Source organism: Gigantopelta aegis, chromosome 9 (genome assembly GCF_016097555.1).
Source record: "Gigantopelta aegis isolate Gae_Host chromosome 9, Gae_host_genome, whole genome shotgun sequence".
NCBI lineage: Eukaryota > Metazoa > Mollusca > Gastropoda > Neomphalida > Peltospiridae > Gigantopelta > Gigantopelta aegis.
In genome coordinates this window covers 7,822,825-7,850,801 of record NC_054707.1, presented here as the reverse complement: position 1 = coordinate 7,850,801, position 27,977 = coordinate 7,822,825, and the positions used below count along the sequence as shown (strand labels likewise).

Here is a 27,977-nt window from a genome sequence, read left to right as displayed (position 1 = left end):
TAATGATAAACTCTTAATGTGATGCTGCGAATAACATTAACTTTCCAAATTGTTCTAATTTGTAACAGAAAATACTTTATAGAGTTCAAATCCAATCATAGCTTTGAAGAAACAAGTGGTATATTTTTAAATATTAAAAAACAAATATACAAACATCACTATATCATACTAAATACTGCACATGTACTACATCACCTGCATAATTATATAATGATGGAACAAAACCTATATCTTGTATGATCTTGTACAATAAAAAAAATATAACAGATAATTATTCTATAATTAATTTAATAATATATATATTGAAAATAATTTCTAAACAAACTCATTGATCAAGGAACCTTGTCAACAAAGGCAATAAAAAGTGCACGTTTTCCAACTTGAAAATGTAATGCAAAAAATATAAAAAGAAAAAGAAACAAAACAAAATTACTAAAGCATAAATGGTGAACACTACAGCAAAATATAAGCTCACATTTGGAAAATTAGCACAGAATACAAGTTCAATTAAAATCAACGTAACAATATAAAGAGACACTACCAACTCATAACATAATTTTGCAACAATAATGTGGTTGATATTCGCTAAAACTTGGCATTGTTTATCTTAGCTAACATGATGGTGTACACACTAGTAAAAAACATGTATTCACAGGTACATGCATGGACAACCTTACTTTAGGTCAGCTAAACTGTTGTCTAGGGCAATAATTTGTCGATCGTAATAATGTAATGCATATTCACGGACTTGCAGAAAAAACAACCCCAAAATTATTGAACACTGATTTTCTCTGGATAATGAAACTTTTAGTTAAATCTTCTTTCGATTTGTTATCAAATTTTTACAAAGCCTAGATATCTCATCAATGGAAATTGGGATGTGCAGTTTAAAAATATACTTGGTTAAAATTTATTCTAAATATGGAAGTCATCTAATAGAACGTGCAGTCGAGAGAGAGAGAGAGAGAATTTTTTTTTTTTAAATTAATAATAATAATAAATAAAAATAAAACACCTGCTGAAGAATCAAAATTAATTTAAAGTAATTCTTTAAAGGAATCATGAGACTGTCTGGACCTTAGGGGTCAGCTCCATGAACTCCAGGGTCCATTCAGTTGAAAGACTACTTACTGCATGCTGAACATTCATACTAATTATGAAACCAATCCTTTAAAAGAATCAGCATTGAAAAACAAATTGAGTAATATCTGTCCCAAATGGAAGTGTGCAGTTTAAGCACTCACCTGATAAACAACTGTACCAAATATAAAAAAACATCAATTTAAAATAATTTACCACAAAAAGTCATTGGGGGAAAAAACAACATCAACCAAAATAAAACCAAATACGTAGCAGAATAATATCTTTGAGCATGGTGGCCACAAAACAAGTGGAAATTTGATCACATATACATGTATTTGATCTTGAACTTTAAATAAATGCTGACACGGTAAAATAGCTGCAGACTGGAATAGAAGACATGATTCTATTGACTCATGCTATGCACTGTTTGTGAGCAACAACACGGTTACCTGGTAATCATAACAAATGATTCAGATGTATGAAAACGGTAAATAAAAAGAGAGGGAAATACAATGCCATGCTTGTAACCCTGCTCTGTGTAAACGTATGGGACTATTATCCTACGTAACAACAGTAATTAAAACTGTACAGTAATACTTTACAGCCACAGCATTTGAACAGTAACATTCATAAACATCTTCAGGGGACTCGCTTCCATATATGCAGGTACGCAACTGCGTACCACCTGAGATTACAAATATGTTTTTTAATTAAAATATATGATGTAAATGAGTGTATACTTAGCAAATAGTGTTTTATTCCATCACCTAAAAAGTCTGCATACCACCTGAAAATGCCAAGCTAGGCCCCTGATCTTATTCCGAAAATTAGCAAGGATCTTGGGATACAAATATGTAACTCAAAATATACTGATGAAAATTAGCAAGGATCTTGGGATACAAATATGTAACTCAAAATATACTGATGAAAATTAGCAAGGATCTTGGGATACAAATATGTAATTCAAAATATACTGATGAAAATTAACAAGGATCTTGGGATACAAATATGTAACTCAAAATATACTGATGAAAATTAACAAGGATCTTGGGATACAAATATGTAACTCAAAATATACTGATGAAAATTAGCAAGGATCTTGGGATACAAATATGTAACTCAAAATATACTGATGAAAAGAAAAATAAGGGATGACACCAATGCTGACAGCAATGAATGACTGTAACAAACACACTCATCCATAGTGTGAGGAAGTTAACCATATTACTGACAGTCCATCACACATTACATCATGGTATTTTATACAAACATTATGTTGTTAAATATGGTCTACAATACCAAATTTCCCGTATTTCTTTCTTTAGGTATAATTACATTGAACACAAGAGTGCATTTTGAAAAAGGGAATAAAATTGCAGTCTGACATCTTTTGATTAAATTAAACTTTCAGCTTAAGTTAAAAAGACTGAAGAGTTAGGTCCCATTGTAAGCATAATCATGTGATAGCTTATGACAGATAGAAATATCTTTGATTGCTGTCTTTCATGGGATAACTTTGTCCTAGTATATATACTTAAGAATGAGAGAAAAATGAGTGATAAAGCCTCCTGCCTTTGTGTTGCCAATACCCGAGGGTTGTAGTGAAGAGGGAAAATCACACAGATCGCTCAAATCTGCAAACTACTAAACAAAAGAAGAAACAGGAATATTTAAAGTGACGGACCCTAGTTTTTAAACACTACACCATATGTTTCACTATTAAAGCTGTTTTTGGATAATTAAAAATAGACATCACTTATATTTTGTATATCCATAATATCTATTTTTGTTCCCTGGTAATTTTGGTTTAAATTTGGTCACTGGTTCATTTCAATGGGTTTTTTCATTGGTTCATTTTGGTCTAAAATGTTCACATACACATTTATAATTTTACACAAAAATCTAATGGGAGTCAAATACTATTTTAAATAAAGTTAAACAAAACTAAATTAATATTCATGTTTCTAATTTTGTTCAGTACAGTGACTTGTGTTTTTACTATAGCTTACAATTTGTTTGGCCTGTTTCAGGGAATGTGCTGAATATAATTAGGACAGGTCGGTTGGCTTTCAAAAAAGTTTCTACATTCACTCCTGTGGGCCCTATAAAATGTGATGTATGTACTATGTACTCTATTCACAAATAAATTAATAAAAAATACCCAACCCCCCCAAACCCCCCACTTGCATCAAGAACAAAAATGAACTGGAAAACAAATCTGTCCTTTTTTTTTTTAATTAGTGTCATGTTCCAGGAAAAAAACAGATTTCCCCCCCAGGCTTTGGTTAAGTGATTAATTTTGACGAATCCAACATCTTGGTGTTAGTAGGTCAAATAAAAAAGGTGCACACCATGGAAATTAGTCAGGGGCTTAATGATATCAGTAATACAAGCACACCGCATAAACATGGATAAAAATATCAGGCACAAAAATCACTCTTAATGACAATTGTGATCGCAAAAATCTGTTCTCATCTTTCACACATGAAAAACTCATAAGATGCAGAATGTATTATTACTGACGTACACAAAACTCACATGTATCTGAACTGATTATTAAACAGTATCACATATGCTGACAACATTTCAGTTAAATTTGATAATGTGGGCACTGCTATACAGGTACTAGATGTAAATCATGTACACAAACAGGGATGTGATAAAACTTTAAAAATAAACGCTGAAATGATCTTTAAACAGCTAAAATTCCCATACATAAATAAAGGTAATTTTTCAGCATTACAGATCAATTCCAATCTACTTTTAGAAAACCATTTGACATACAAAAAATCAAATCAGATAAAAAGTTGAAAAATAACATCCCTGTTTAATTTTCTTATTATATATAATTAAATACGGTCCCATCTTTTCACATTATTATTATATATAATCAAATACGGTCCCATCTCTTCACATTCTTATTATATATCATCAAATACGGTCTCATCTCTTCACATTCTTACTATATATCATCAAATACGGTCCCATCTTTTCACATTCTTACTATATATCATCAAATACGGTCCCATCTTTTCGCATTCTTACTATATATCATCAAATACGGTCCCATGTTTTCGCATTCTTAGTATATATCATCAAATACGGTCCCATCTTTTCACTTTCTTATTATATATCATCAAATATGGTCCCATGTTTTCACATTCTTATTATATTATCAAATACTGTCCCATCTTTTCGCATTCTTATTATATATCACCAAATACGGTCCCATCTTTTCATTCTTATTATATATATCATCAAATATGGTCCCATCTTTTCACATTCTTATTATATATATCACCAAATACAGTCCCATCTTTTCACATTCTTATTATATATCATTAACCAAGGTCCTATATTTTCACATTTGAGTTCAGTCATGTGGAACTTTCCTTGATATTTACCGAAGATCCAGAAAACCCAAGGCCATTATGAACTGAGGTCCCAGAATATGGTCGCACCTTTCACATTTTAAACTAATGGAGAATAAATTACCAGTTCTATAAAAGACCAAAACGAAAACAAAACAAGGGTTCCCACATTTTGTCTGCAATAACATTCATAGATCATTTTATTTACTGTTAACAAAAGCCTCAGATGTAATCTTACAAAAAAAACCCCATCCAAACCCGCTGACTTATGGAAGTGCATCTAAAAAAAACCACTCATATTTAAACTTTATCCACATTTTCAACAAAGTGAAAAACTGCTTAATATTTTTTTCTCTGAAATTCAACACACCCAAAATAATAACAGGCTGAACCCCTCATTCATTTCATGCAGCAAAATATTTATGGTCAAAAACAGCAATGATTTGTCCTTTTGTTAAAAAAACAGATGAATATCATTGCTTGACACTTTTCTCTCTTAAATATAACACACACACACAAACCAATAATACTAGACTGAACAGCCTCCCCCCCACCCTCCAACAACTAGTAAATACTTGTCTAATATTTGCAATATGACACAAAATATAAAAAAACAGCAAGGTATGTTCCTTGTTTGAGTTTGGGTAGTGTAAATAATAAACAATACGGTGGACATGGTGATATATCCATACAGAATTATTTGCTGCGGAACAGTCATTCTATGCAGAGTTATTTGCTGCGGAACTGTTGTTGTGTCTGAGGTGAGTGGCTGGCCCTCCGTTCATCACAGACTGTCGGAGGTCTTCGTCTGTCGGCTCGGTAACAGTGTCATCATCTTCTTCAGTATCACTACGAATATCTCGTTCAATCTGGAAAATAACACGGAGAGATTTATTGAGTTTGTTTTCTTTAACGACACCACAGGAGCACATTCATTAATTAATCATCGGCTATTGGATGTCAAACATTTCCACCAAATCAAATCACACAGTTAAAGTTCGTTTAAAGTTTGTTTTGTTCAATGACACCACTAGAGCACACTTATTTATTAATCATTAGCTATTGGATGTCAAACATTTGGTAATTCTGACTTAGAGACGAAAGCACTAAATTTTTTCATTAGTAGCAAGGGATCTTTTATATGCACCATCCCACAGACAGGATAGCACATAACACAGCCTTCAATGTATCAATTGAGGTGTACTGGCACATACCACATCCTTTTCTTTATACCAGTCATGGTGCACTGGCTGGAACGAAAAATAGCCCAATGGGGCCACCGACAGGAATCAATCCTAGACTGACTGCTTTATCACTTGGCTATGCCCACCCCCAAATCACACAGAAGGAAATGTTTTATTTAATGACACACTCAATACATTTTATTTATGGTTATATGGCATCGGACATATGGTTAAGGACCACATAGATATTAAGAGAGGAAACCTGTTGTCGCCACTTCATGGGCTACTCTTTTCGATTAGCAACAAGGGATATTTTATATGCACCATCCCACAGACAGGATAACACATACCATGGCCTTTGATATACAAGTCGTGGTGCACTGGCTGGAACGAAAAATAGCCCAATGGTGCCACTGACAGGAATCGATCCAAGACTGACCGCTTTACCACTTGGCTATGCTCCGACCCCAAATCACATAGATGACAATAACAACATGTATGTCAAAAACTGCTACATGTACATGCATATTTCAATCAACATATACACCATGGATATAAATAATACAACCACTCAAAGTAAATCAGAAAAAAACTGAGGAACAATTTTATAACAACAAAACCTACACAAATAAATACAGGACACAATGTTTCATGAGAACCATTGTTCTATTTGCGTGTCGGTTACGTAAACTTCAAAATCATGTGAACTGCCAATCGGTTACATGGTGAACAAATTATGTCCTAAAATTATAAGTATCATATATCAGTAGTCAATTTGAAAATCAGTTTATTTTTCTGACATACATTTGAACCACCAATGTAGCACAGAACCGTAGTTCAAGTGCTTTTGGATTAGGTAGGTTTAACTCATCGGTTACTTGAATATAGTTCACGTAACCGAACAATCGGTTACCTAAGTAAACCTCACGTAAACCGACTTCTGGTTACCTAAGATTTTGAAATATTGTCCCCTAAAATAGGACTTTTACTTAATACTGGAAACGTCTCATGCATTAAAAAATGTGGAACTAAATGTGAGTTTGGGACTCGGTTTTCTTGTAATTGTGCTTCTCAAATACTCACTGATCCTGTTGTGAACTTCTGGAAGGCAACTTTGTAAATCATGTACGTCCAGATGATGTGGAGAACTTGCAGGGTGCACAGAAGAAAAACAAACATACGGTGAACTTGGAATGGCTTCACGTAATTGTGTATATCTATGGCAGCAGCATATAAAACCCTGTAAGACATAGAAGGAAGGAAATGTTTTATTTAATGACGCACTCCAACACATTTTATTTACGGTTATATGGCGTCAGACATACGGTTAAGGACCACACAGATATTGAGAGAGGAAACCCGCTGTCGCCACTTCATGGGCTACTCTTTTCAATTAGCAGCTAAGGATCTTTTATATGCACCATCCCACAGACAGGATAGCACATACCACAGCCTTTGATGTACCAGTCGTGGTGCACTAGCTGGAGCGAGTAAGACATAGAAGACAAAAACATGATCACTGGTTTCATGTAATTGTGTATATCTATGGCAGCAGCGTATAAAACCCTGTAAGACATGATTAATGGGTTGATGTAATTATGAATGTCTATCATTTGAACATATAAAACAGTGAGAGACAAAAACACAACAAATGGTTTCACGAATTTGTGAATATTTCCTGTGACCCCCTCCTCGCATGTTTGAAGAGCCTTTTTAAAAAAAAATTATTATCCACAATATGCACCACTAAACTACACTGAAAACATGTCTCTGAGCATCTTTATTTAAACATTTCTTGAAAGTATGCCCCCGAACCTCTCTACATCATACTCCCAACACAAACTCGGCTCATTTCTTGAAAGTATGCCCCCGAACCTCTCTACATCATACTCCCAGCACAAACTCGGCTCATTTCTTGAGAGTATGCCCCCGAACCCCTCTACATCATACTCCCAACACAAACTCGGCTCATTTCTTGAGAGCATGCCCCCGAACCTCTCTACATCATACTTCCAACACAAACTCGGCTCATTTCTTGAAAGTATGCCCCCGAACCTCTCTACATCATACTCCCAACACAAACTCGGCTCATTTCTTGAAAGTATGCCCCCGAACCTCTCTACATCATACTCCCAACACAAACTCGGCTCATTTGTCTTTGGCAAACTCAAACTGGCCCCTTTTAAAATTTTCTGACCCACCCCTTTACAAAATCCTGGATCCTGTAGGTGCTACAAAACAAAACTGGAGAAAACTTGGACCCTTTTCCCCCTTTATGAATACTTAACCTAACGTCAACAATGGCATATTCCCTGTATGTAAGTAGACTGATCCGAACATCTCAACAGCCAATGGGATGGCCCACAATCTACCAATGAGTCCTTCGGACCAGTCTACTTAAATAGGGGGAACATGCCATTGTTCAGGTCAAATTAAAGGAAAATATTTATATGAATTTAGTAAAGAGTTAATGCTAAATGTTTAGAGGAAGTGTGAATTATTCCACTAGTGTGTAAATATGTAAGCAAACACTAACCAGTATGGATAAACTCCAATCCGAGTGACGGTCCACACCACCACAAATGCTAAAAATAGCAATTCACATAATGTCTGCTTTTTGCTGTACTTGGCAATCTTTGCTAACTGGAAAAACAAAACACAACAGATCATCATTAGAAGTCAGTGTATGTAATAACATATAGAACATTGACATAAATCTCAAATCTCACTGTATCGTATCACAAAATAATTTATAAGAAGTTTGTTTTGTTTAATGACACCACTGGAGCACACTGATTAATTAATCATCGGCTATTGGATGTCAAACATATGCACTTTCCCACAGACAGGAAAACACATACCATGGCCTTTGACCAGTTGTGATGCACTGGTTGGAAACACATCTACAGGTTCAAACACATCTACAGGTTTAATAAACATATGTGCAATTATTGATATTAAAAGTTACGGTCAGTTGACATCATACAACATACAAGAGTTCTGCCATGTTTTTTTTTAATACTTATAAAATTTTATATTTTAAGACAAAACAATAGAATAGCATCCTGCTTTTGAGCGTAAAAATGGAGAACAATTTTTTTTAAAGTAAATTACATAAGCAAGTACAGGTGCTGGATTTAAGTTGATGGTCTATTCTAAATGGTTAAATATTACTGCAATTTTAAACTAAATCTAAAACACATCACAAAATCATGAGCCTAATTCGCAAAGCTTTCTGAAACTCTCTTAAGCAACACAGCATCATCATTTTACACTGCACTGCGAAATCACAAAGTTGCGAGAGTTTAGCAAAGTAGGCCTCTTGACTATTATATAATGAATGATGTCTTTAAAGCAAAAATTTAATTTTTGACATACAGTGAAACCCCTCAAAACCGGACAGCCATGGGACCAAGGAAAAAGTCCAGTTTTGAGGGGTATCCGGTTTACAGAGGTTTCAGTATTGAGGTAAACCGTTTGTTGGTTGGTGTTCTCTACTGATATAGTAACTAATAAAACTGCCAAAAACAAACAGGTAACCTTTTGAACTTTCGAATTATCTTAAGTTTATCATCAAGCGATAATTCAACATGGCGGCTTTTCACTGGATGTTCCGACATGTCCAAAGTAAATACTAAAATGAAATTTTTTTTCCACCAAACCAAGCCAAACAATTTTACTCTTGGTTACTCTTTATTTTGTTAAATAAACTTTGCAAAGAAAGAAAGAAAAAAAAGGGGTTCAAACAATTGGAAAAATTAATTAAATTCCTAGTTGCTTGGCCGTTCATTGCGGTAATCGTGAGACGTACATGTAGGCTATGAAAAGGAGCTCAATCAAATTCGTAAGTTAATCTAACTTTGTAACAATCGAGCTCAAAATAAAGGGAGTACATGTGTTTGCTCCAGTTATTTAAACATCAAAGCTGGTAATTAATCCCGTAATTGGTATTTGTCAACTGCACAACAGTGACACTGGAGCATGCGCACATGTAATTAGCTCTGTGTACGCAATTACGTTATCGGCTGAGTGGGTATTCAAAGTATAAGTAATGCAGTAATGATTGACGTCGGTGTGACCGTCCAGTTTTCTGAGGTAAAATTTGCATTAAAGGAACACAAAGGGACCGGATAATTTCGTCCGGTGCAGTTTAGAGAGGTTTCCGGTTTAGATGGGTAAATTAAAAGATACACAAATCACGGGACTGTGTAAAATGTCCGGTTTTGAGGGAATTCCGGTTTACTGAAGGTCCGGTTTTGAGGGGTTTCACTATATACATGTATGTCTTGTATGTGAGCCAGATAACATAAATATATAGTGGCTATTTCATGGGATTTTTCATATTATATATGACTTTTATGTCAACTCGTGATGTGTGAAAACCATATTTTCACAAACTGTGAAGCAATTGGTGAAAATATGGTCTTCACACATCACAAGTTAACATAAAAATCATATTTAAAAACTGGTTGATTTATTATATATACATATTTCCTAATTTTTGACAATAATTTTGGCTTTTTGTTAGTATTTTTCACTTATCTTTCACTTAATGCCATATATGCAATGATATATTTGTTCCAGTCTAACTTATGCAGAAAATTTACTTGACCATGGACTTCTTAAAAGAAATATGAAAAAAAATTACCTTTATTTAATTATTACATTAATAATTGTTAAATAATACTGCTCTGAAAACATACCTAACAAAGAGATCGTCCAAAAAACCCAAAACATGAATCAAACTTGAAGTTAAACTTTAACTTACTCTCAACGACAGGACATCATGTTACCATTATTTTAGCTTCATACTCGGTTTTAGATATTTTACCATCACTGCACTTCAAATTCATCTTTTATAGATACAATTGTTCAAACTACTTTTATTTTTTTCAAATATGATCAGATACACTGGTAATAAAAAAATAAATAAACAAATAAAGTGACACCGACCGCAATAATTAGATCACAATAAGTTACAAGGGTGATAACTGAATCATGAACTAAAATACAGTGAAAGTACAGGTTTTCACCGAATATCACGTTTATGGTTTCTGTAGATCTATATTATTTCATAGCCATGTATATAATAAATCTACACACTGCCATCCAGTAGTCGGAAACATCATGGACGATAATCACAAGGGCTCCGATTCTAACAAAGTTGACGACCCACGACCAATAAATCAGGTTTATCGTTATCACATGGTGGATTGTCATTTCCCAAAAATCCTGAAATCAAATAAAACACCCATATACATTTGTACATGAATGAAAGTAACAGGAACTTATTATTATTTATTGATTATAAAGTAATTAAAATGTCATCATCAGTAACAGCTGGTTAGTTGGTTTAAACAATATTTACTAAAACAAATTAAGAGTTCTATGGATTGGCCAACAAGCATAAACCTGTATTATTATTAAGGCCTCTTTTGATTAGTTGATTACATTCTACCAATATTATAATCAAATTGTAAATTAACTTTATAATTAGTTTCATATTTCATTATGCAATTCCACTTTTTACCATTAAACAACATACAAGTATATCAGGTTCATAAGCAGTTCATCTTTGCACATATTCAGTGTCAAAAGGGCAAGTTACGTGTATATGACACTGGACGTATGGTTAAGAACCACACAGATGACATGAAAGGAAAACAGCAGCAACCACACCATGGGCTACTCTTTTTGATTAGCAGCAAGCAATCTTTTATATACAGCATCCCACAGACAGGATAATACATACCACAGCCTTTGTTGCATCGATGTGGACCCTTGGTAGGAATAAGAAATAGCCCAAAGGACCCACAGAAGCGAACACTCTACCACTGGAATTGGACCCACCCTACCCTGCTTGTATTATCAAATGCACGCAGCGCAGCTCTGCCAGTCGCCAAATTCACCAATTGCGAATTTTAGGAACAATTGGCGAATTTTATTTTAATTTGGCAAAACATTTTTTTGTATTTTTGGACATAATTTGGTGAAATGTTTTGTACAGCCAGAGCTAGCCCTGTGGCACAATTTTCTCATTACTTCCTCTACTATGATGAAATGTGGGAAACTATCAATCCGTCGGCTGCTAGAGCGCCTGGATCAAGTGTGTCTCATCTCACCTTTCTCCTGATGTCGTGTAGAGAAGAAAAGAGAAGACTCCAGTAAAAACTCAGTTCCATGAGATAGAAAACGTACAAATCATTACCAACATGCTGAAAGAAAACACATTATTATGTAATAATGACATGTAAGCTAGCAGGATGAAAAGTGTGTGTGTGATGTGTGTGTGTGTGTGTTATGTGTGTCTCTGTGTCTGTGTGTGTGTGCTGTGTACATGTATCTGTGTGTGTGTGTGTGTGTGCATGTATGTGAGTAAGTGTGTGTGTGTGTATGTGTACATGTATCTGTGTGTGTGTGTGTACAGTGAGGGAGGCTAAAGATGAAAGGGAGACCAGCCTCGGTGGTGTCGTGGTTAAGCCATCGGACACAAGGCTGGTAGGTACGTGGTTCACAGCCTGGTACCAACTCCCACCCAGAGCAAGTTTTAACAACTCAGTGGGTAGGTGTAAGACCACTACACCCTCTTCTCTCTCACTAACCACTAACCCACAGACAGCCCAGATAGTTGAGGTGTTTGCCCAGGATACCATGCTTGAAACTTAATTGGATATAAGTACGAAAATAAGTTGAAATGAAATGAAAGGGAGGGTGGCAATTTAATTATAAATTAATTTATCCCACACATACACAAAAAAAAAAATCAATAACAAACATTTTGTAGGACAGGTAACTTCTGAACATAAATTATGCAATAGTATGTCACAAACTGCACTAGCTTATAGCCATGGCATGGCATCACATTACAGAAAATCATCTCAATAATTCATAAAACCAAGTAGATAAGACATAATACTGCAGCAATTATCTGTACTACTATTACCGTCACATTACAGAAGCCCTCTCGATAATTTATTACACAAAGTAGCTAAACATATTAAAATAAATAATTCAGTGAAAGATAAATAATACTTCAGCAATTATCTCTATCACGGTAAAACTAATTACTTAGATTTTTTTTCCCTGTCTGATAGGTATTTGCATAAATAAATGCCATGTAAAAAATGCATACCAAATACCAAACTCACTGACAATCTGTTAATGATATTAGGCCCCTACGTTCGGTTTAGAACTGCCAGTATCAATTTCTCGTCCCAGCCACTGCACCACAACTATACTATGCCAGCGCCATAGGAAGAGAAAAAAACGTTCCTGTCCCATAAAGTGGTACAGCCATGGCCATACCACTTCCGAAGCCCTGGGTGAGGGGTGGGTGGTGAGGATAAGATCACAGTTTCAGTACATGCATACCTGATATGGCCAATTTATGAAGCAATATTTTGACTTCCAAAACCAGTCTTTCTGCAAACAAAAAAAACCAGACAGGAAAATAATTACACATTTATATATCACATAACGTTTTTAGGTTGTTAAAAAGAAGGGGATTAACAATCTATAAAGCTGACCATAATCTCCTACTTTTCAATAATATACATGTGCATGTATGAAGGCATCTTTATACATGCCTATTCGCTCAGAATAAACATTAAAAAAAAAATAATAATAAATTAAAAAATTTAAATTAATTAAAAAGTAATAATAATAATTTTAAAATTTTATAATTTTTATAATAACTTTAACAACATCATCACCACCACCAACAATAATGATGATAATAATAATAATATTAATAAAAAATAAATAATAAAAACCCTAAACACAGAATTCAGAAATACAGCTTTAGGTTTTTCATACCTGATAATAATAATATATTATTGATTCATACAAGTTATGTTATAGCACCAAATTATGCGAGACATTATGTTGCGAATAAAGTGACAAATTTAAGTTAAAAACTTACATCCCATAGTGTTATGAGACCTCCGATAAAAGCAGAAAGATAGAAGAGCAAATGCCAGCTGCAATCAAAAGAGAAATGTTTGAGTAAATGTTTGCATACACCGGACTACAGCTTGGTAACATTCCAAGCAATTCTTCATATATTTTATGTACTAAGTAAACAAAAAAAGAAACAAGATATATGAATGGCTCATTTCTTCATCACATTTGCAGGCATTGAATTAGGGGACATTTTGTTTGCAAGGAATAGTGAAAATGATGTAATACAGGTATTTTGGGATTCACCATATACGGCTTGAAAAAAGACATTTCTGAACAACATTATGTAGGATTGGTTGCCAAGATCCCCCGCTACATTTCTACATTTTACTCTTCTTTTTCCTCCACCTAATTATATACAATGAAACTCCTTTAAACTGGATACCCATGTAATAAAAAGTCCGACCAGTTTTAAGTGGTATCTGGTTTAAAGAGGTTAATATATTCTGTACTGAAATTTAAAAACGGACCGTAAAAAACATCTGGTTTCAATGGAATTCTGGTTTACAGAAAGGTTGTCCGGTTTTGAAATGTTTCACTATAGTCCATCCCACAGGGAACACCTCTTTTCATACTATGGAATTTACTACAAGTTATTTATTTCTGAGCAGACTGTTTTCTAAATTGCACATAAAAATAATGGGGGTTTTTAAATTTTATTTCCAATACACTTTTACTTTTTTCCTGACGTCAAACCAAACTGAAATTATATTAAAAAACCCCATCTGTGTAAGAGGATAGGACAGACAATAATCATAAATTGAAACTTTTAATACAGCACCAGCAATAAGGAAGGAAGGCAATGTTTTATTTAATGACACACTCAACACATTTTATTTACGGTTATATGGCATCGGACATATTGTGAAGGACCACAGATATTGAGGGAGGAAACCCACTGTCACCACTTCATGGGCTACACTTTTTGATTAGCAGCAAGGGATCTTTTATATGCACCTACCCACAGACAGGATAGCACAAACCATGGCCTTTGTTGAACTAGTCGTCGTTGATCACTGGTCGGTGCAAGTGGTTTACACCTACCCATTGAGCCTTGCAGAGCACTCACTCAGGGTTTGGAGTCAGTATCTGGATTAAAAATCCCATGCCTCGACTGGGATCCGAACCCAGTACCTACCAGCCTGTAGACCGATCGCCTACCACGCCACCTAGGCCGGTACCAGCAATAAGGTCTCATTATACTGTACACTGTAAACCCTACTGTTGATTGTATTATCACATAAAAACACTCCATTCAGGTAATTAGGTTCGCACCAGCTGTCTCTATAAACATCTGGCTTTTCACCACTTAATAATCACTCAAATCAAACACAACTGATTAAACTACACATAGCTGTTATGATTCAGGGCTCACAATTGTTGTAGCCAATTCTGAGATACATGTATGCAGAGTATTTCCTTGAAACTGATTGAAAAAGGTTAACCGGCCTCGGTGGTGCAGTGGTTAAGCCATTGGACTACAGGCTGGTAGGTACAGGGTTCGCAGCCTGGTACCGGCTCCCACCCAGAGCGAGTTGTTAAGGGCTCAATGGGTAGGTGTAAGGCCACTACAACCTCTTCTCTCTCACTAACCACCAACCAACTAACAACTAACCCACTGTCCTGGACAGACAGCCCAGATAGCTGAGATGTGTGCCCAGGATGTGTGCTTGAACCTTAATTGGATATAAGCACTAAAATAAGTTGAAATGAATGAAAAAGGTTAATTTATAGAAAAATGTATTAGCCAAAGACTAAATGTTGTATCCACTTTGTGTAAAAATAAGCAATTGGCTGATTTGGCAATGGGCAGATTGAACTCTAATGACTAAAGTTAGCATCTACCTGCACTCTCTGAATTTTTGCATATGTGTAGGGACATCTTGAAATTTGCGCCGAAAAACCCATCTTTGTATCTCTCTCTCTGTGAGGTCGGTTTGTTTTATCAATGCCTACAATGAAGAATATTACCAACATACATTGTACGTACAGTTATTAGACTAGACAGTGTTCGAGATTAACGGTATCCCGATATCCCGGGGATACCAGAATTTAATTCTGGATACCAGACTTCAAAAACCCAGTATCCCATCGGGATACCATATAATACTAAATTCTCAGGTGGGATACCAGATTTTGAAATGTTAATATGCAACTGGGATACTGCCCCAAAAATTTAATCTCAAACACTGCTAGATTTTTACTACATACATTTCATCATGCAATATACTCCCATTATCAGATCCTCCCACCCACCCAACATATGTAAAGAAATGGCATTGCAACATAATCAAATCAGGAGCAGAAATGAAGAAATACCTGTATTTCCATTGACCTGTGGGACTAGCTAGTAGCCTAGAAAAGTTAGAGATGAAGTGATTAACAAAATATTCGGACTTAGTGATTAATAACATATACAGGTATGAAGGAAGGAAATGTTTTATTTAACGACACACTCAACACATTTAATTACGGTTATATGCGTCAGACATATGGTTAAGGACCACACAGATATTGAGAGAGGAAACCCGCTGTCGCCACTTCATGGGCTATTCTTTTCAATTAGCAGCAAGGGATCTTTTATATGCACCATCCCAAAGACAGGATAGCACATACCACGGCCTTTGTTACGCCAGTTGTCTACAGGTATGATTAAACACCTGTAAGAGCATGTGCTGGTAGTCATACCGAACAGCAATAAAAATACAGTTATTTATGGGAAGGACTTTCCTGTCACTAAGCCTAACCTTAACCCTAACTCTATGATAAGTATTTATAATGTTCTTTATTATAACCTAGCTATGTGACAGTGCCAAAGGAAAGTCCTACCTGTTTATGTTCACAAGACATTGATATTTAAATTTTAATAGATATACATGTAAAATCTAAAGGGATTCAATACAAATAATTTAACATAAATTAAAGAAAACCAAATTAATATTCATGATTCTTTTGTAGTTCAAAATAGGCAAACTATGAAAATTCACATAACACCCCATATACATTGTCCAAGTGATTAACAAATTAACTGTAATAATTAACAAAATAACTGAAGATAATGATTAATAAAATACATAATATGATAATTCATAAAATACCTGTATGGTATCATTGGTGATTTTGCCTTTGTGTTTACTAAATGCTGATTCAAGCACAGGATTTGGGACGATGGATTTCTTTGTTTCCTTTACTCCCAGCCTTCTTGCTATTGGTACCACAATGAGCCTACAAAGACATTAAAATCATGACAAATGTAAAAGATATGTATGTGTGAGTGTGTGTGTGTGTGTGTGTGTGTGCACATGTATGAGAGTGTGTACGTGTGTGTTGTGTGTATGTGTGAGAGTGTGTGAATGTGCATGTATGAGTGTATAATTGTGTGTGCACATGTATGAGAGTGTGTGCATGTGTGTGTGTGTACAATGTACACATTGTATTATATGGGGACCACACAGATATTGAGAGAGGAACCCTGCTATCGCCACTTCATGAGCTACTCTTTTAGATTAGCAGCAAAAAATCTTTTATATGCACTATCCCACAGACAGGATAACACATACCACGGCATTTGATATACCAGTCGTGGTGCACTGGCTGGAGCGAGAAATAGCCCAATGGGCCCACTGACGGGGATCAATCACAAACCGACCACATATCAAGCGAAATCTTTACCGTTAAGCACTAGTTTATTTTTATGTAAGCATATCCAAAATTACGCCATTCACATTGGGACGTTATTTCCATTAACAAAAGACACTGCGTCACATATTCTTACATCAAGTAATGGCTGACTGGAATTAAAGTGGTGTATCAGTTTTCAAAAACATGCTGCATTAAGCTTGTGATTATATGATAAAGATATTACCCTCATTTTTTTTGCTAATAATTATATGATACTGATAATACCAAAAAACACTGGTAATAAATTAACCTCTATGTATATTATTTCATAATTAAAATGTATTATTAATTCTACAGTACAATGTATTTCTTCCTTGGAGAAAACTACATTGTAGTACATGTATTAAAATTGTATATGTATATATTGTAACATGATTATTAAATTGTATTATTGTTCTGTATTTTACATGTACATACATTGTTCTACATTGTATTATGACTGTTATTGTTCAGCAGTGTAAAGGTCAATCCACATGCCATGTACATGTATCTAGTAAATAGGTATGATTCAGCAATACGAATTACATAATAAAAGATAGTACAAAAGGTACAGATATCTTTGACCCTATGAACTAAATGTACTGATTACATTTCAGTTATACATACATGTAGATCCTATCAACAAACTCCAATATCAATCTAATGACATACTTGCAGATGTCTGAGCAACTATCGGGGAGGGGGTAGTTACATATTAATTTGCAGTGACTTGGTGTGGTCTGAACTTGGGTGGGGGTGGGGGGTAGGTTCGAATTTGAATCCAGCAGATCCTTTTTTCTACATTTTCCCCTGGACACATAGGAATAGCCTAATATTGCACTGTAAGCATTGTTCAGGCCGACCAACTTTCTGGAATTTTATCACATACTCGGAATTCCGGAATTGATGCCAAATATCCGGAAATATTTTACGCAACTAATTCATATTACATTCTACATTCTTAGAATTAAATATCTTTATTACTCATTTCAACCTGAGCTCTGTTTTGTCTATGTGGCAATGTACCTACATAAAAATAACATTGGTCCCAAGTTTGTTATCACTTTATTGCTAATCTGTAGGTGGGAGTCTTAAACTGTAATAGAATATTTGCTAAGCTTAAAGCCGCACACCCTAGTTCCATCCAGCGAAAATAAATTATAATTTGGTTAATCTACAAACCTGTAACACACTTAGATCATGTTTTTATCAAATGGAGTGAAAAAGCAGGTTTTATATCGATAAATACCATGGGAATCCCCATGTCCCAATTGCTTGAAATAATTTTGAAAGTTTGTATTCTGATGTCACCGGTAGATGTCGCTTGAAGCACAACAATGCCTACGTCACGATAAATTTCACAGACTTGGGGTGCGTTCTTTTCACCTCTCCTGGACATGTTCCAACTGTTCTGTCCTGGTTGTATCCCCTCTCCAGATATCGTAGGACTTAGCAAACTTATTGGTTTTAAGGGTTTGTAACGTTTTGTATTGAGATACTTACTTGTCTGAACTTTATTGTTACTGAAAATGTTCACGAACTGTGAAAAAAAATCTCACAAATGCAGCGCCCTCAATAGTTTAAGAAGTAGCAGGCTACAACAGTGATGATAGCAGGCAGCAAAGCGGGGGGTCTGGGGGCCCTCCCCGAGAAACATTTGAAAAATTGAAGAAATTAAAGAAGAGAAAGCACTTTTTTTTTTATCATCAACGAAAAGTAGGCGGCGGCAAAAGCTGTTTCAGGCGGCGATTTGCCGCCGGAGACCGGGTACTTTTGAGGGCTCTGCAAATGAACAACAACAAATCGGATGTTGATTGTGTGAACCGTGCACGAGAAAACAAACCGCACCAAAATGATAACGGTCACGTGGTATACCAACGTCTGTGACATTGAAATGGAAATATCCCGTCTAAAAATAGATTAGACCTTGTCTGCTCAACTTTTTTTTCTTAAACATGCGTCCGTTTTTCAGAAATACGAAAAATGCATTTTGTGGTATTACAAACACCAGGATTACCAGGATTACCAAAAAACACCAGGATTACCAAAAACCACTTCAGGTGAATGGAAATGTATACTCTAAATAATAAACGGTAAGTAAAGTGCAATTTTATTTGTGAAAAAATGGGTTTAATAGCGAAAAACAACGCCGTAATGGTTAACAACTAGCCGTAACTAGGGTGTGTCCCTTTAATAAAGTGTGTGTGTGTGTGTGGGGGGGGGGTTCTGTGAACTTTCTGATGATTTTTGGTGCGAGTATGGTGTGTGTGTGTGTGGGGGGGGGGGGTGTCTTTTTATGAGGAAGTTCCAATTTACACATAAATAATGATATACTCATTTATATTGTCATTTTGCAAATATATATCAAACATGGCATTTTTCGCACTGTTTAAAATTACTTTTATGAAAATGATGTTTTCGCACACTTTAAATTATTGTTTTGAAAAAGGTGTTCCGTGCATAAAAATTAAAATACCAGAAAAATCCGGAAATTTTTTCCCATTAGGTTGGTCGCCTTGATTGTTTAATCCTTATAGGGAGATGGATCATCCACACATACCCTGAATAACCCCAGTCGATCCCCTTCCCCAATTTCCCTTTTACCAGATGAAGGCAGTACATTATTTGTATTTGGGGGAGGCAGTACCCCCCTGTCCCCTCCACTTCCACTGCATATGACCGACAGACAATAGTAACTTGAAGAAACCTGTTAAGTACATGAATATACAAGTACAGTGAATCCTGTATAGACGCGATCATGATGGGGACCTAATATTTATCCCAATTAGACAGAATCTACAAGTACAGTGAATCCTGTATACACCCGATCATGATGGGGACCTAATATTTATCCCAATTAGACAGAATCTACAAGTACAGTGAATCCTGTATACACCCGATCATGATGGGGACCTAATATTTATCCCATTTAGACAGAATCTACAAGTACAGTGAATCCTGTATAGACCCGATCATGATGGGGACCTAATATTTATCCCATTTAGACAGAATCTACAAGTACAGTGAATCTTGTATACACCCGATCATGATGGGGACCTAATATTTATCCCATTTAGACAGAATCTACAAGTACAGTGAATCCTGTATACACCCGATCATGATGGGGACCTAATATTTATCCCATTTAGACAGAATCTACAAGTACAGTGAATCCTGTATAGACCCGATCATGATGGGGACCTAATATTTATCCCATTTAGACAGAATCTACAAGTACAGTGAATCCTGTATAGACCCGATCATGATGGGGACCTAATATTTATCCCATTTAGACAGAATCTACAAGTACAGTGAATCCTGTATAGACCCGATCATGATGGGGACCTAATATTTATCCCATTTAGACAGAATCTACAAGTACAGTGAATCCTGTATAGACCCGATCATGATGGGGACCTAATATTTATCCCATTTAGATAGAATCGGTGGTTTAGAGGGTCACATTTTAGAATTTAGAAAATCCGGAACCAGGAAACTGTGGCCAGTTTAGACAGGTTGTGAAAATTCCAGTGAGTTCAGGGTCTGGTTTAGTCAGGTTTCATTGTATATATACCTAACGACTGTGACACTACTCAGTGGTTCCACTGTACTCAGTAAGAATACTATGATGAAAGATGTCAAGTATGTCACAAGTGCTTGTTACAGAAAGTCAAGCGTCTTTTTCAAGTGCTTTTGAACGACATGTTCCGGGAATATTAACATCAGGACATAGTCACAGGGGCATACATGTACTTAGCCTCAGGTAACTAGGAACAGGGGGAAAAGGGTGTGTGGGGGAAGGGGAGTACGGAAGAAAGACAGTAAATAAATAATCAGGGCATACATGTAGTAATACTGAGATTTCTGTACAAAAGGCACTTTTAATCTAAAATTAGTAAAGGGGTACTTCAAAATTACTGGAGGAAGGCAGGAGATTTTACTTCTCAATAGGTCCATATATACAAAAACAAAACACAAAAAGAAAGAAAGAAAAGAACATAATTTTAGGACATGAAATTAAGTTTCAGGTACTATAAATATGTTATATTATTACATACAGGTACATGTACAAGTATAGACATATTTTAAGCAAGAAAATGTATACATGCATGTAGTTTGTAATTTGAAAACCGACCATAACCTTTAAGAGGAAACATGATTATATTGACTGTTGTGTATAAAAGGAGAGATCAGTCATCACATTTGGACCCCCTTTCAGAAATCCTGCATCAGTGCATGTAAATTACAATACAATGTAGGTGGCCCCATTCTCTGATTGGATCCCCTCCCCCCACTCTTCCCGCCCTCTGTCCGTAGGCAAGCTAGTTCATATAAAAGGCCCCTTACTGTTGACACAAAGATATAGCAGTTTCCTCTATATGTCAAATTATTTGACACCAGAAAGCTGATGATTAGTTAATATATTCTATAGTGGTCTCTTTATTTACAAAGCTGCACCACGACTAGTATATCAAAGGCTGTGGTATGTGCTATCCTCTCCGTGGGATGATGCATATAAAAGATCCCTTGCTGCTAATGAAAAAATGTAGCTGGTTTCCTTTCTAAGACTATGTCAAAATGACCAAATGTTTGATATCCCATAGCCGATAATTAATAAATGAATGTGCTCTAGTGGTGTTGTTATCTTTAACCTGAAATAAATCAAACTTTACATTTTACTTTTCTAAGATCCAAAAATGAAGAAGTTTGTTTTACAGTCTACCCGATACATTTTTCCATTAGCAGCAAGGGATCTTTCATATGCACCATCCCACCGACAGGATAACACATACCATGATCTTAAATAAACCAGTGATGGTCCACTGTCTGGAATGAGAAATAGCTCAATGGGCCCATTATCGGGGATCGATCTCACACCGACCGTGCATCCAGTAAGCACTTTACCACTTTACCCTATAAGGTCCAAAGGCAGGTCTCAGCGGTTAAGAACTCACTTGATGAGCAGTCGGTCTTGAGTCGATCCGTGTCGGTGGACCCATTGGGTTATTTCTCACTTTAGCGCCAGTGTACCATGACTGACCAGTATATCAACGGTCATGGAATGTGCTGTCCTGTCATGGGCCCACCGATGGGGATCTATCCTAGACTGACCACACATCAGGTGAGTGATTTAGCACTGGACTACGTTCTGCCCTCACAGGAAGGTTGTTGGGGAGTGAAAGGACAGAAGGATAGGCCACATCCACTGTGACATTGTGTTAATCTGCATACATTGTGTACATGTCACTTAAAACGTGTTTGTACTTACAAATTTATGTTCGGTTTTAAATGACATTTAGTGTTATTAAAGCCACGATAACCTACCTCAAAAATGAATAGAAAATATGTTTATCTCCCAAGTGAGAGGATAAAAAGGATAGGCAATATCCACATACATTGTATTAATTTGAAAGTACATTGTGTTCAAGTCTGACAAAACATGTTATCTCTTTGCAGTAGTTACCAGTAGAGGTATTACATTACAATAAACATTTATAGATGTAACTATAAACCAGATTGCATTGATTTACTTGTAGGAGTTACAGTTTGTGAGAAATGCACTTAAATGTGAAACTTTTGAAATGTTGAGCTAAATGCAAAAGATAACATACATGTAGTCACTGCCGATGCCGCCATCGGAGTAGTAATATATCTACCTGTACATGCATATCTCAGTTGTCTGCCACGGCAATTTTCAAAAAGAATTGCCATGGATATAATGGCCCACTGACGGCAATTTTGGGCCTGCCTATGGCAATAGTTTTTAACAGTTACTTTTGCGGGAAGTAAACATGACTGAAAGGTTATTTTGTTGTATGCAGACATATTTAAAATGTGCAAATGTTAAATATTGGCAAATAATGTGCACCATGTGCTGCCGGTGATGTTCTTTACCTACGGCACTCCGGTGATGTTCTTTACCTACGGCACTTTATATCTCAAGGATGGCAACTGCCATTAGTGCCATCGTTAAGTTTTAGCCCTGATATCTCATCTTTTAATTCATAAAACAAAAATTTATCCCTGCCAAGTCCCAAACCAGTTTTTCTTTTTTACATACAGTCAAACCTGTGTTTAACGACACCACTAGAGTACATGATTTATTAATCAAAGAATTTCAACTTATTTTCATGCTCATATCCAATTAAGGTTCAAGCACGCTGTCCTTGGCACACACACCTCAGCTATCTGGGCTGTCTGTCCAGGACAGTGTTAGTGGTTAATGAGAAAAAAAGAGGGTGTAGTGGTCTAACACCTACCCAATGAGTCATTCAAACTCGCTCTGGGTGAAAGCTGGTTCTGGGCTGTGAACCCAGTATCTACCAGCTTTATGACCAATAACTTAACCACGGCACCACCGAGATCCTACATGTATGTCAGACAGACCCCTACCCAACCCTGTTACTTCAATCTACCCTGTAGCTTTGACCTAGCAGCAAGAAATTCAGAACAGGTCACATGACTTAAATTGCACTAATGACCTACTCGTACGGCATGACATGCTGGGGTTTAAATGGGATTGGTTATCAAAAGTACAGGACAGAAATCTAAAACATTTTTTTAACATTATAGATGAAATGACCATTGTGGTACTTCATGATAAACAACAAAAACATCCTCGCATACATATACATGTATGTCTATACATATACATGGTGGTGTATGGTATTAGTAAATATACAAGCATGTTTACACTGTTTATTAAATTGTGGCACTCATAGTGTTGTTAGTAATGTTAGTAATGTTTTTGCCACTTTAATTATTCGCTGCAGTCAAATTATGACTTGCAGGACTTCTAGAATTTTAGGGTAAAATGTTAAAGTCTAGGATCGATCCCCGTTGGTGGGACCATTGAGCTATTTCTAGTTTCAGCCAGTGCACCACGACTGGTATATCAAAGGCCATGGTATGTGCTATCCTGTCTGTGGGATGGTGCATATAATAGATACCTTGCTACTAATGAGAAAATGTAGGTTTCCACTTTCCTCTCTATGATTGTGTCAAACTGACCATATGTTTAACATCCAATAGCCGATGATTAATAAATTGGTGTTGTTAAACAAAACAAACTTGTAGAACTTTTATAAAATCCACTAGCCATTCAATCAGTGATTTTCAATATTTACTAGCCACGATTAAAAATTCACTAGCCCTACTTTACTTTAAGTTAATATAATTTTACTAATAGCAATAATGTAACCAAAAAGACGGAGATAAAGCTTAAAATTCTTAAAATGGCAATGGAAGTTATTTACTAGCCCAATATTGAATATCACTAGACATGGGAGTGGGGCTACCATAATCTAGAGGCACTGGACTTGTGTGCAACACATCATTCCTGAATTTATTAACAGCAAGCAACACTATAATTTCCAAACAATCTGATTAGATATTGCATAACGTGTTTGCTCATCACACTATTCTACATGAACTGTCAAGAATTTTGTTTACGAGTTGATTGTAAACACACTTTTAAATTTACATATACTGCCAATGATGAATGTGGGGTGGGAGGTGGGGGTGGGAGGAGGACATAACCAAGTGATAAAGACCCTGGTCCAGGATCAATCTCCGTTGGTGGCCCACTGGGCTATTTCTCGTTCCAAAGGCTGTGGTATATACATGTGCTCTCCTGTCTGTACGATGGTGCATATAAAAGATCCATTTAGCTACTAATGGAAATATGTAGTGCAGGTTTCCTCTCTAAGACTATTTGTCAAAATTACCAAGTGTTTGACATCCAATGGTTGATGATTAATAATTCAATGTGCTCTAGTGATGTCATTAAATAAACACAAAACTTTGATGAACTATTACATTTTAAAAATTTAATCATAAGTTGCAAACTTTAAGATCACTGAAACTTTATTCATAAATGTATTTCAGAAAACAGTGTCCATAAAGAATAACACTGACATTTGGACAGCAAATGTATACTATTTTACTATGGTTACGACTGTACTACACTGACCTTCCAAATGTATTAAAAATAAATTGGTGGGGATCCAGAATTTTTTTAAGGGGTTCATATGCAACTAATTAAATGAAAAAATATTTAACAGTGCCTATAGCTTCATTCATTAAAATAAGTGTAGAAAAAAAAAATGTTGTTCTGAGCAGGGGGGATTCACACCTGGGTGTGGTGCCTTCCTGTAAATTTTCAGCCAAGGCCCAAGGGCAACACTAAACCTAGTCCTAATCCATACTGCACAGAACTGAGGGAAATTCAGAATAGTTGGGGAAAAGACTTCATAATGGGACAAATCCTGATCATACAAGGTTACAAGGTATTATCATTATGTAGGCTAAACTCTAAATCTGAACTTCTAATCCTAATCCTGAAGCTAACCGTAATCCTGATCTATATGTACTGTACAGAACTGAGAAAATTAGGAACTTCTGCCTATGTATTACAGACGGGAGAGCACAAACACTATGATATATACCACGACTTTCGGTTGACCCAATCGTAGTGTTTGGCTATAGGTCAGTTATAGTAAACAAGACATAGTTACCTTTCATAAACGTAACGAACGCCGAGTAAGAAGACCCCGACAACGACACACCAGTTAACATCTTGGATGCGGGGGTAATAAGTTTCGCTGTCCTTAGGCTCGAGATCTTTCCACACGAAACCTTCTGGTAGCCAGAAGCTCGGGCTCCAAAATATGTCGTTAGCCGCCTTCAAGTAAGTCGCCATGTTTGGACGGTGTAAACTTAAATTATTCACCGTAAATATTTTGTCACAACTATATTCGGGTGATTTCGGTCATGAACCCCAAGCGACCTGATTGGCTAAAATGTGTGGTGCATTTTCGCTGTAGCTACGGTTGTTTGATATAGCTAATGCTGACAAATAAAAGCTGGAAATATCATATTTGTTACATGGGGGAGTATGTTCGTTTGTTGTCACGTTACCCTGGTGACCGGTAACACGCACACCCTTCGTTCGGCCAGGTGGGTCTAATCACACTAGGAATAAAAAGTATAATAAAATAGGCTAGCCTATGGATATACCGGTAACCCCGAAACGTGCGTTACAGAGTTATTTATATATATCGGTTGACGTACGCAGGGTATTCAATTTCAATATGTATAAGTGAATCAAATGCAGGCCCGTACGCAGGGGTGGGGGGGGGGGGGGGGGGGGGGGGGGGGGGGGGGGGGTGCGGACGCACCCCCATAGTCTTTCGAGGTCCGTCCGTGGATGTGTAAAAAAAGAAAAAAAAAGTCCAATTTACTTCCCAGAATGCAGGAAAATGCATCTCCTGCATTCTACATTTTAAAAAATTTGGGGGGGGGGGGGGGGGGAGGCATGCACCTTTTGAAATGTAAATTAACAACATTAATACATAGAAGTATTTAAATTTATAAGCAAGTCAAGGCACATTTCATACCCAAACATGGATAATAAAATAAGAACCGTCCAAACTGGTGACCGGACAGGGCGAATTGTATCACCCCAACCAAGGACCACGAATATAACTTTTTGGTAGTCATACAGAAAATAAAACATATTTAACCTTTTGAAAATAGCTGAAAATTGTAATATTAATAGCAATATTGCAGTACGTAGGACCTAATGGTATTTCACAGTGCGAATCACCATCACCCACGACATGAAGTTAAAATATTCAGTATTAGCTTCATTAAAAGTTTAATATCGGCTTAAATATAAATTCTTTTATAGCCAGTCTAATTGACAAAGTAAATGTAAATATCCCAGCATCTGATATTTCCTAGAGAGGGAGGGAGAGGGACAGACAGACACACAGAGAAAGAGATGGACAGAGAAATGAGACAGACAGAAAGAAAGAAATGTTTTATTTAACAACGCACTCAACACATTTTATTTATGGTTATATTGTGTCAGACATATGGTTAAGGACCACACAGATATTGAGAGAGGAAACCCACTGTTTCCACTTCATGGGCTACTCATTTCGATTAGCAGCAAGGGATCTTTTATATGCACCATCCCAAACAGGATAGCACATACCACAGCCTTTGATATAGCAGTTGTGGTGCACTGGCTGGAGCGAGAACAGATGCACACACACGTGCACACACACGTGCACACACACACACACACACACACAGAGACAGACAGGCAGAGAAATGAGACGGAGACACACACGGAGAGAGAGAGAGAATAATGTTTCGAAATACATTTATAAGTAGTAGTCTCAAAGTTACATAATAACAAAAAAATATTTATTCATTCTTCTAATGGAATGTAAAGATTATTATATACCTTGAATTAGGCCTACATGCCCGCAAAATTAACACTCAAATAATTTACTACTTTTTTTCCCACAAATTTACATTAATGTCAATTTTAATTATAGTTGAATCTACAGTTTGACAAACACTGGCAAGTATTTTATATGTACCACATCTATTTTTCAGGGATTCTTGAGGAAATCATAAATGCCCAATTTTGATATTCTTGATTCATTATAATATTGTGTAGGATCGATTAATGTGCAATTATTTATTGCAAACACATGTAAAAAAACAAAACCCCAAACAAAATACTAGTATGGCACTTACAATTTTGAGGTATCTTTGGGCATAAATATTAGCCCAGTCTTCTAGGACTTTTTACGACACTAAACTTTGCAGTAAATTTATTCTTCTTTTGGAGATTTCAGTTTAGAAAGTTTATTTAACCTTTTAGAATATATCCACATTAATTTGACAAGCAATTCCAGTGTTT

General features: G+C 36.0%; 1 protein-coding gene across 1 annotated transcript; it reads right to left on the bottom strand.

Annotated features, from left to right (window-relative positions):
• LOC121380469 (ceramide synthase 5-like) lies at positions 1 to 26,106 on the bottom strand. The gene is made up of 10 exons (XM_041509289.1): positions 25,774 to 26,106; positions 16,696 to 16,822; positions 15,443 to 15,549; positions 13,560 to 13,617; positions 13,010 to 13,060; positions 11,761 to 11,853; positions 10,742 to 10,870; positions 8,175 to 8,281; positions 6,722 to 6,878; positions 1 to 5,323 (listed from the first exon to the last, which is right to left on the bottom strand). The coding sequence occupies exons 1-10, from the start codon at positions 25,956 to 25,958 to the stop codon at positions 5,174 to 5,176; spliced, it is 1,164 nt and encodes a 387-aa protein (XP_041365223.1). The 5' UTR covers positions 25,959 to 26,106; the 3' UTR covers positions 1 to 5,173.
• Positions 26,107 to 27,977: the final 1,871 nt, after the last annotated feature.